The sequence below is a fragment of the Brassica napus genome, chromosome A9 (genome assembly GCF_020379485.1).
Source record: "Brassica napus cultivar Da-Ae chromosome A9, Da-Ae, whole genome shotgun sequence".
NCBI classification, from domain to species: Eukaryota; Viridiplantae; Streptophyta; class Magnoliopsida; order Brassicales; family Brassicaceae; genus Brassica; species Brassica napus.
The window spans coordinates 15,300,542-15,311,500 of NC_063442.1; the positions used below are offsets into that span (position 1 = coordinate 15,300,542).

A 10,959-nucleotide genomic window follows, 5' to 3' on the forward strand; every position below is an offset into this window, starting at 1 on the left:
TAACATATAAACAAAATATTATTAATGTATATTCAACTATAAAATTTTAAATTTTAAAACTAAATTTTCTTATTGTTGTGTTAAATTTTAAAAAAATTCACATATATTTTAGAAAATATATTTATTCATTTGATTAGCATTTAACTATAAATTGTTTTATATCTAACTATAAATTTTATAATAAAATATTATTTTCAGATAACAACAGAATATATCTAAGAATTATCTTACGTTTTAAAACATGTTTTTATTTTTGAAAATTTTATTATATTTATTTATAGTCAATTATCTAATATAATATATAATATAATAGTATTAATAGAATTTCGTTTTAAATTATTTATAGTTTAGATAATTTTTTTTTATTATTAATTTTAATCACTTATTTAATCCGATATATTTTAAATTTGTTTTTATTTTCTACTAATTTATAGAATTTATTTATTAAGGGTATAAACAATTTATTATTAATTTAATTTTTTCTTTTAGTAAAATAGATTTGAAATTTATTTTTATTGGACTAATTTATATAATTATTCATTAAGGATATAAACAATATTAACCGCTCTAATTTTTAACATGAGAGTTCTGTTGCAAAAATTTACTTCGTAAATAATAGTATAGATCTTCAAAAGATTATTTATTTCGTATCAACATTAGCTTTTACTGAAACTTACCTTAATGTTAATTCACACTACCCAAACAACCAATAATCAAAAAAACTTTGAATCCTAGATCTTGATCCGATATCATTTTAGAAATACGTAACTTATTCTTGGTTTTAAAAGCGCCATTTGGACACATCTTCAATTATATTTTTCTGGTGTAAATCAGGGAAAATAAATTGTTGCTTATCGAAGAAGAATTGTCAAAGTCGGTGATTCATTAAACACTTATCTTGGTTTATAGTTGGGTTGGTTCACTTAGAATAAATAGAAGACTGGTTTTCTTTAATAAAAGATCAGTCTTTTTTTTTTTTTAAAGGCTTTCAAATTTAAGTAAAAACAGATACCTTTACAAAGATAAGACTAAACAATCTTATAGTGAGAAAAAGCTTGCATGAAACACACTTCATGATATAGAAGAGCTTATACCTAAGGAAACACTTAGGACATGACCAACAAAGAGATCATTTGGTTTAATATTCTTAAACCCGGTTGGGCTATTTTGTGGGTTAATTAGGTTAATTCTAAAGAGCGGTAAATTTATCATAGAGTCTTACCGGATAATAGTGTATGCATGAGCGGGTTTCGTTATTGTTTACTTGTGATTCATTTTCAAATAATAAAAAGAACCTAATTTTCACGTTAACTTATATGGTGTTTGGTGTATGCATAGGTAAGACATTGTTATATATTTGACAACAAACCAAGCTGAGTTGTTGTTTGAGTCTCATTCATGTTCCAAATAATAACCAAACCTCTAATGATTTTGTCCGATTCAGAACAAAGGCTTACTTACCCTCTCATGCACATGCCATTAAATCTTTTTATGATAAAAACAAAACAAAAATCAATTCAATCCATATAAAAGCAAAAAAAAATTAAAAAAAATCGTTTCTTTCATAAAGGTTGAATGTTTAAAGCCAATTTACGTAGATTAGGAATATACCTAATTGCGGACTATACCATTAAAATCAGAAGAAACCGATAAATAATATTAGCTTTCGAGTTTCAATCAATACAAAGTGTAGTATACAAAATAATATATCATTTTGGTAAAAAAAAATTAAAAATGTTTTAAACCGACCTGGACATTAAACCGGACTGTTTTTGGTCATTGAGTTATTGGATAGACCGTGGTATACCATGGGTCAATAGTTTAATTAATTTTAATATATAAAATTATATATATATTAAATATACAAAAAAATTTTAAAAAATATAGTAAAGTTTTAAAATCTATTTTCTTTATTGTTTTATTTCACATAAAATATAAAAAGATCAGTCAAATAAATTTTGTAACAAGATGGAGTTACACATACAATAAAAATACAATAAAATTAAAATTAATAAGTATTTAAATATCTAATGAAAAAATTGAACTTAAATTTTAAATATAAAAATATATAAATAAAAATCAAATTGGACTACAAATAAGTCACCCATCGATTCAACATGTACCTAGGGTTTTAGCATTTTTTGCAAGTTTTATTGGGTTTTCAAATAATTGATATTTCTTAAAATCCAAATTTGATTACATATCAGATCACTGGTTTACCGACTCGACTGTGGATCGTCCAAGTCAAGTTTAAAACCGCTGATTTGAATGCAATATGTTTTGAATAGACACAATTCTTACAAATTAACAAAACAATAGTAACATTGTTAATGAAATTTTGCATCACAAAATATTATGCGCTTTAAAAACGCGGATCAAAATCTAGTTTTATATTATAAATGCATGTTGCCATACCTAAAGCTTATCATTGTAAAAGCATCTCTATAGGCTATGGGTAAGTATATATGAGATATATAATATTATTAATTTTAATGTAATTTATTTAATAATTAAATTTTAAATTTTAAATCATAAAATAAACTAAGCCGATTAAAAAGTAACAGGTGCATGTAGAATATCTTACACTTCTTTTTTGCTGAAGTTTTCAGAAGAAAACACTTGCTTCTCTTCTTCTAACTTTTTCATTTGTAATGTATAGACTAGAGACTATGCAAAATATATTATGCAATGGGGATGATTAGTAATGCAAGACGCCATAGTAATGCAAGATGAGAGATCATGATAAAGAAAACATTGTTTGATGAAAAATTCAAAAAAAAAACTATTCCTTTTAATCGTAAAAATCTCTGTGGCTCTTATTGGTAGCCAATTCGGAGTAAAATGGAATAAAAGTTTGTGTTGTTGCTTCGACACATGTTTTATTTTATTCGGATTAAACAATTATTCTTATATGTTTTTGTGGTAGTTAGACACATTTTTTATTTTCCATCGTTAATTTTCACTCGTTAAGTACTAAAAAGAATTTTATATTATGCGGATCCATATACATTTTCTCCTTTTATTTTTATTCTGCAAATTAACTTACCAGTCATAGTCTATATAAACGAAGGCGACCCCAAGAGAAAATATTCATCAAGCAACAAAAAACACACAGTTTACTCACAAGTCACAACACAAATTAGAAGAGACAGACAGAGAGATGGCGACGTCAGGAACATATGTAACAGAGGTTCCGTTGAAAGGATCAGCAGAGAAACACTACAAAAGGTGGAAGAGTGAGAACCACCGCTTTCCAGACGCCATAGGCCATCACATCCAAGGTGTCACAGTCCTCGAAGGCGATTGGGACTCTCATGGATCCATCAAGATTTGGAACTACACATGCGGTAACAATACACAAAATAGTTGCACCAAATTTTCAGTCAGTAATATACATAATCAAGCGGCTTTACCGTATATTTATAAATTCATGAGCTCTCTCTAAACTGATTCACTCTTTTGTGAACCCGGCAATTAAATTTTATTTATAGTAGAATTGTCCAAGAAAAAGAGTAGAATCATATAGTGCTAACTTAATGAATGATGATTATGTAAATAAATGTTTATGAAGATGGGAAACCGGAAGTGTTTAAGGAGAGGAGAGAGATAGACGATGAGAATAATGCGGTCACGGTCAGAGGTCTTGAAGGCCACGTGATGGAGACTCTTAAGCTGTATGACACCACCATTCAGTTCATTCAAAAATCGCCTGATGATATCGTTTGCAAGATCACTATGGTCTGGGAGAAGCGAACCGATGACTCACCTGAGCCCATTAACTACATGAAGTTGGTCACGAGCATGGTTGCTGATATGGACAACCACGTCCTCAAAGCTTAAATAAAACCTCTTTATCTTTCAAAACATCATCACCGGCTTCCTCTGTGTGTTGTGTGGGTGTCTTTCGTTTGTTGAAATCAATATAATAATGGAGCCCTTGTATGGTTTGGTTAATTACTATTACTGCTTGGTTTTGTAATATGCTTTCATGTTTTTAGTTATGGTGAGTAATTAACTGCAAGGTTTCATGTTATGTCATGTGTATGTCCATCTACACATGTCTCCTTGTAGAAAATGCTATAGTGTATAGTTTGTGTGATATATATGTTACAAAAATCTATATAAATAAATGAAAATAGTATATATTATTATTATCTAGCCAATTTGGATGGATGTTGGCACAATTGGAAAAGACGTTCTCGTCTATGAATATGACTAATTTGCTTTTATGGTTGTTCCTAATGCATGTTCTACTTTTATCCTCAAAATTAAATTATTTTCCCAAATAATTTTTTGCATATGCCAGTGCCTTGCCTACCATTTGAAGGGACTACGGCAAGAACTTAAAATAAAAAATACTTATAAAAAGGTTAAAATATTAGCGTTTAAAAAAATTACATGTTCTATAATTACTTTCTGATTTGGTGTTTAAAAATACTATTATAAGTAGGGTTTTTAGTAATTAAACCCCTCAACTAAAGATGAATCGTAAAAAAAACCCTCAACTAAAAATCCTGTGAAATAAACCTTCAACTTTAGTTCCGTTAATATATGTTACCCTCCGTCTAAAAAACCGTGACAGAGGGTGACATATGTTAACGGTTTATAAGTTGAGGGTTTATAATGTTGAAAACTTAGTTGAGGGTTTTTTTTACGATTCGAAAATAGTTGAGGGGTTTTATCACTAAAGGTCATTAAAAGGTTTTTAAGTTATTTATTATCCATTTATACATTATTTTAGATTGATTTGTAAGCCTTTAAAACTAATATATATTTTTAATACATTAATATATTAAAAAATTAATTTATACATCTTAAATTAATAATTTTCAACACGATTTACAACTTATTATAACTTCAAAATATTAAATTATTTGATATTTGGCAATAGTGATATAAAAAAAATTGTGTATATCGTCATTTTCAAATATCAAATAATTGAAAATTTCTAAGTTATATTAAGTCTTAAGTAGTGTTGAGGATAATTCATCCATGAAGTCAATCTTTTTATTTGGAGTATGACGTACTTTTTCTTATTTTCATGATTTTCGTCATCAGGCTCATACTTTCCTATTTTCCTATATTGTTCTTGATTTATTGTATTACTTTATGTTTCAAATATATTATTGATCAAGAAAATAAAAATATAATGTAGTTATTCAGAAATCAATGAGAATAAAAATAATCATGCATTATTTTGGAGGGGGAGAGAAGTATGAGCCGGATGACAGAAATCATGAAAATAGGAAAAAGTGCGTCATATTCTAAATAGAAAGATTAACTTCATGGATGAATTATCTCGACACTACTTAAGACTTAATATAACTTAGAAACTATAAATTATTTCATATTTGACAATGACGATATAAACACACAAATTTGTTTATATCACTATTGCCAAATATCAAATAATTTAATATTTCAAAGTTATAATAAGTTGTAAGTAGTGTTAAAAATTATTAATTTAAGATGTATAAATTAATATACAAATATATTAATGTATTAAAATTTATAAATTAGTTTTAACGGCTTATAAATCTTAAAACAATGTATAAATGATAATAAATAATTTAATAACATTTAATGACTTTTAGTGATAAAACCCCTCAACTAAAGATGAATAGTAAGAAAAACCCTCAACTAAAAATCCAGTGAAATAAACCCTCAACTTATAAATCGTTAACATATGTCACCCTCTGTCACGGTTTTTTAGACGGAGGGTACCATATGTTAACGGAACTAAAGTTGAGGGTTTATTTCACAGGATTTTTAGTTGAGGGTTTTTTTTACGATTCATCTTTAGTTGAGGGATTTAATTACTAAAAACCCTTATAAGTACTAATTATCATATTTCATATTTTTTTATATCGAACTTCCATAATTTTAAGTATATTTTGTAAATTTATTAATCCTACTGTAACTCGTATAAATCATATAACTATTTTATGAAAATATGAACTAATTTTAAATTAATGAGTTAAGAACAAAATGTAGAAAATCATAAGAGTGCATACAACACAATCGATAACTGAAATCTAAAAAATTATTTTTGTAAAAGTTATAAAGAAACATATACTTATGTGAAAGAAATACATGAACGTAATCACTTCTAAAAATGGTGGTGATTGGTTAATGTTGTAGAAGCTGCACACAGCATTATTATAACTACAGCACCGATTTGACAGCATTCAGAATTTGTTAACTTTTTTGTTTCTACAACACTGCTTTAAGTTTACGGCTGTACAACAGCTCTAGAGAGCAATATATCTACAGCCTAATTTTATGGGCTTTGAAAGTATATTTACATTAGCTTTATTCCAATATTAATTTGTAAACATTAAAACCTTAGTTCTTCGTATCATTCATCTGTTTTTCTTTTCTTTTCTGCTTTTAAATTTGATTTGACAATTAATATCTTATTGTTATTCTTATGGTTATGTATTTGTGTATTATGTCAAATTTATTTTTATTAAAATTTTAAATTAGTCTATTTTATAGAAAATTTTAAATTATCATTTTATTAATTAATTAGAATTAGAAATTATATAAATCTTATGATGTATTTATTAATAAAAAATTATACATGTACATATAATATAATCTATAGCTAAGTTATACCAATTATACTTTAAAAAAAACTACAGCAATAAAATCTACAGCTACAGCAAAAAATCTACAGCAATAATCCTACAGCAAAAAAAGTAAAGCTACAGCTTTTACCAATCAACCCTAATATTTCATAAAACTTGTTATTGTGCATTCCATAAAAACTTAGCTCAATGTATATTTAGTAAAAATGGGGTCCTAAATTTTAAATGAAAAATGGGGGCCCAAGACAGCTGCCTTTTTCCAGTAAGGGTGAGCACGGCTCAGCTGCTTTGTCATCTGAAATGTCATCATAGAAACTAAGTCATTTATCTAAAGCGTGAACCACTTATTTCATTTAAGGCGTCGTAACCTTCGTATTCGTACTTCATCATCCTTCAAGGAAACTTTAACAACCACACTATAAATTCGACACACTTCTATCTCTAATCACAATTGATGCCTCATTAATAATAACTGACGAACATCCGATCCGATCAACTTCATGTGAGAGCATCTACGCAACCAGCGCGCGACCTCATCAAAATCTGAGAGACTGACGTTGGTGGAGGGCTTAGGCTGCCACAACGATTCTTGACCACTACTACTACTCACTGAATCATCAGCCGGTGCATCAGGGGCGTTCACCAATTGTCGTCTCACTGTTCTCGGCTTTGTTCCTCTCAAACATTAACATCCTTGGCCAGTACCATAGTTCAGCGGATTATGATCCAGCTGTACGTTTCCTTGGATCTTCTCTTTTTCATATACCTGCTGGTATGACTGGATTTCGATTTGTTTTCCAGTGGTTGGTCGGAGGCTTCATAACTTGAGTGTTGTACGTTGTCAGAGCTGCCTCTTGTGCTTCTTTGTTGGATAAGCTTGAGTTACAAGTTTCCTATTTATGTTGTGTTTATCTATAAGAGAATAGGAAATATCTAGTTGTGTTAATCCTAATGAGGTTAGGATAAATAAAGAGTTATATAAGGAGATGCTGGTGTGTAGCATAACTTAAGGAGTTTGTGAGTTTGAGGTTTTGAGATAGTTTCCTCAAGAGTTAATAAGAATGGTTCTTATTTGTGTGATCTTACATTCAAGTTCGAGTTGCTGTGTTCGTGTTCTTGAGACCTATAGTCTTTATTTGGTATCAGAGCCACACAAAACAATGGGTGATATAGTTGCGACAACCGAAAGAGTCAAGGATGGAGGAGGATCGTCAACCATAAAGTGTCATATGCTCAATACAACAAATTACACTGTATGGACAATGAGGATGAAGATTCTCCTTCGAGTTCATAAGGTCTGGGAGGCCGTGGAGACAGAAGCAGAGAATAACGAGAAGAATAATATGGCGTTAGCCCTTTTATTCCAATCAATTCCAGAGAGTCTTATACTGCAGGTCGGAGAGCTTGGGGCAGCAAAGCAAGTGTGGGATGCTATCAAAACTCGGCATGTAGGAGCAGAGCGAGTCAAAGAAGCAAGACTCCAAACCTTAATGACCGAGTTCGATCGTTTGAAGATGAAGGAAACGAAGAGCATTGATGATTTTGGAGGAAAATTATTTGAATTATCAGCAAGATCAGCAGCCCTAGGAGTAACCATTGAAGAAACGAAACTTGTTAAGAAGTTTTTGATGAGTCTTCCTCGGAAAAAATACATACACATTGTTGCATCTCTTGAGTAAGTACTCGATCTTTCTGCAACAAGTTTTGAGGATATTATTGGACGTCTAAAGGCATATGAAGAGCGTATCTGTGAAGATGATCAAGATGAGGACGACAAGGGAAAGCTAATGTATGCAACTACAGAAGCAAATAATCTTGGTAAACCGCAAGGAGAGCAACCAAGCTACTACAACTCGGAGCAAGGAAATCGTGACTACAACTCATACAGAGGAAGAGGACGTGGAGGACGTTCATACTACAGAGGGAGAGGTCGTGGTCGTTTTAGCTACGAGAGAGACGCGTCGCGAATCACTTGCTTCCGGTGTGATAAAGTAGGTCACTTTGTAGCTCAATGTCCGGAACTAAAACTTAAACTGCAAGAGGCCCAGGAGACGGACAATGTTGATACGCAAGAGTCCGATGAGCTCATGATGCATGAAATTGTGTTCCTGAATGAGAAGAACGTGTTGCCAGATAAGTACGAGACTAATAGTGGAGAAGAGAACGTATGGTATCTCGATAACGGGGCTTCAAACCACATGACGGGAGATAAAAGATATTTCTCAACCATTGATAAAACAATCTCCGGAAAGGTGCGTTTTGGAGATGATTCCCGAATCGGTATAAAAGGAAAGGGCACGATATCATTCACTGACATGAATGGAAACTCGAGGAAGATGACTGATGTTTACTGGATACCAGACTTAAAGAGTAATATTATTAGCCTAGGCCAGGCTACAGAGGCTGGGTGTGATATAAGAATGAAAGGAGAAGTACTGACGATGCATGATCAGGATGGGAAGTTGCTTGTCAGAGCTACAAGATCCAAGAACAGATTGTATAAAGTTCGTATGGGAATAGAGAGCACGCCTTGTCTGTTCTTAACTGCAGAAGGAGAAGCAAGTCGATGGCACGCACGTTTAGGACATGCTAATCACGAGACTATTCGCAACATGATGAGGAAAGAACTAGCTATTGGAATGCCGAAGACACATATCAAGTCAAATATATGTGGGTCTTGTATGCTTGGGAAGCAAGCAAGGCAATCATTCCCTAAAACAACTACGTACCGAGCTACGAAGGTACTGGAACTACTTCACGCCGATCTCTGTGGTCCCATAACACGGAGCACACATGGCCAGAAAAGGTACATCTTTGTAGTTATTGATGATTATACAAGGTACATGTGGACAATGCTATTGAGGGAAAAAGGAGAAGCATTCAACAAATTTAAAAGGTTAAGAAGCCTGATAGAGAAAGAGACAAAAGAAAGAATACAAACACTCAGAACAGATAAATGGGGATAGTTTGTGAGCCACGAGTTCAATGGCTATTGCGAAGGAGCTGGAATAAAACGACACCTCACTGCGCCTTATACACCGCAGCAGAACGGCGTTGTTGAGCGACGAAACAATACTCTAATGGGCATGATGAGGAGCATGATGAAGCATATGTCTATGCCAAACTATATTTGGGGAGAGGCTATTAGGCATGCGACATACCTTATCAATCGACTAGCCACAAGATCTTTGGAGTCAAAGACGCCATATGAGATGTTGCGGGGAAGAAAGCCAAATATAAGTCACGTTCGAGTGTTTGGATGTTTGGCGTATGCAAAGATAGTCGGACCACATCTAACAAAGCTTGAAGATAGGTCGAGAGTGCTGGTTCATCTAGGCACAGAACCAGGGTCAAAGGCATATCGTCTCTATGATCCATCAACACGTAAAGTGACTGTTAGTCGAGACATCGTCTTTGATGAAACAAGATGCTGGAACTGGAGCAGAGACGGTACAGAGACACATAATGATCAAAGCTTTGCAGTCACGCTTGGTGAATTTGGAAATCACGGTGTAGAAGGAGAAGAAGGAATGACTTCCAGTGCAAGCAACATAAACGCAAGGAAAGAAGATATACATGAGGATGAAGATATCAGCTCTGTTCCAGAACAGAGCATTAGCGAAGATGAGAGTCAACCTCAGCCATTAAGAAGATCAGAAAGACAAACAGCGCAGCCTAAATACCTCGAAGATTACATCTTACTGGCTGAAGAACTAGGTGAAGAGGTATTGCTCTATCTTAACAACGAGCCTAGAAATTTTGGTGAAGCAAAGAATTCAAAAGAATGGACGAGGGCATGTGAAGAAGAGATCGACTCCATTGTGAGGAACAAAACGTGGGATCTAGTAGACCTTCCTTATGGAGCAAAACCGATTGATCTCAAATGGGTATTCAAGCTAAAGAGAAATTCAGATGGGACCATCAACAAGTTCAAAGCACGATTGGTAGCTAAAGGGTATGTACAACAACATGGGATTGACTTTGATGAAGTTTTTGCACCAGTTGCACGTCTTGAGACCATACGGTTATTGATCAACTTAGCTGCAACCAATGGATGGGAGGTTCATCATCTAGACGTTAAGACCGCATTCTTACACGGAGAACTCAAAGAAGTCATGTTTGTATCACAACCAGAGGGGTTCAAGGTCAAGGGAAGTGAGAGTAAGGTTTACAAACTCAACAAGGCGTTATACGGCTTGAAACAAGCACCGAGGGCGTGGAATAACAAGCTCAATCAGATACTTATGGGACTCGAGTTTGTTAAGTGCTCAAAGGAGCCATCAGTCTATCGGAAAGTGGTTAAAGGAGAGCTTCTTGTGGTAGCAGTATACTTAGACGATCTCTTTGTTACCGGAACAGACAAGAAACT

The 10,959-nt window shown here is 32.6% G+C and overlaps 1 protein-coding gene across 1 annotated transcript; it reads left to right on the top strand.

The window, feature by feature from the left end:
* The first annotated feature begins 3,075 nt into the window (after positions 1-3,075).
* LOC106449265 (MLP-like protein 328) lies at positions 3,076-4,154 on the top strand. Its single transcript, XM_013891048.3, has 2 exons — positions 3,076-3,347; positions 3,572-4,154. The coding sequence occupies exons 1-2, from the start codon at positions 3,161-3,163 to the stop codon at positions 3,838-3,840; spliced, it is 456 nt and encodes a 151-aa protein (XP_013746502.1). The 5' UTR covers positions 3,076-3,160; the 3' UTR covers positions 3,841-4,154.
* Positions 4,155-10,959: the final 6,805 nt, after the last annotated feature.

What these genes read in the sequence shown, in the direction of transcription:
- LOC106449265 (XM_013891048.3), top strand. Translation starts at nt 3,161, where the DNA reads ATGGCGACGTCAGGAACATATGTAACAGAGGTTCCGTTGAAAGGATCA. An exon ending in GATTTGGAACTACACATGCG is followed by an intron (nt 3,348 to 3,571) that starts GTAACAATACAC and finishes ATGTTTATGAAG; the next exon opens with ATGGGAAACCGGAAGTGTTT.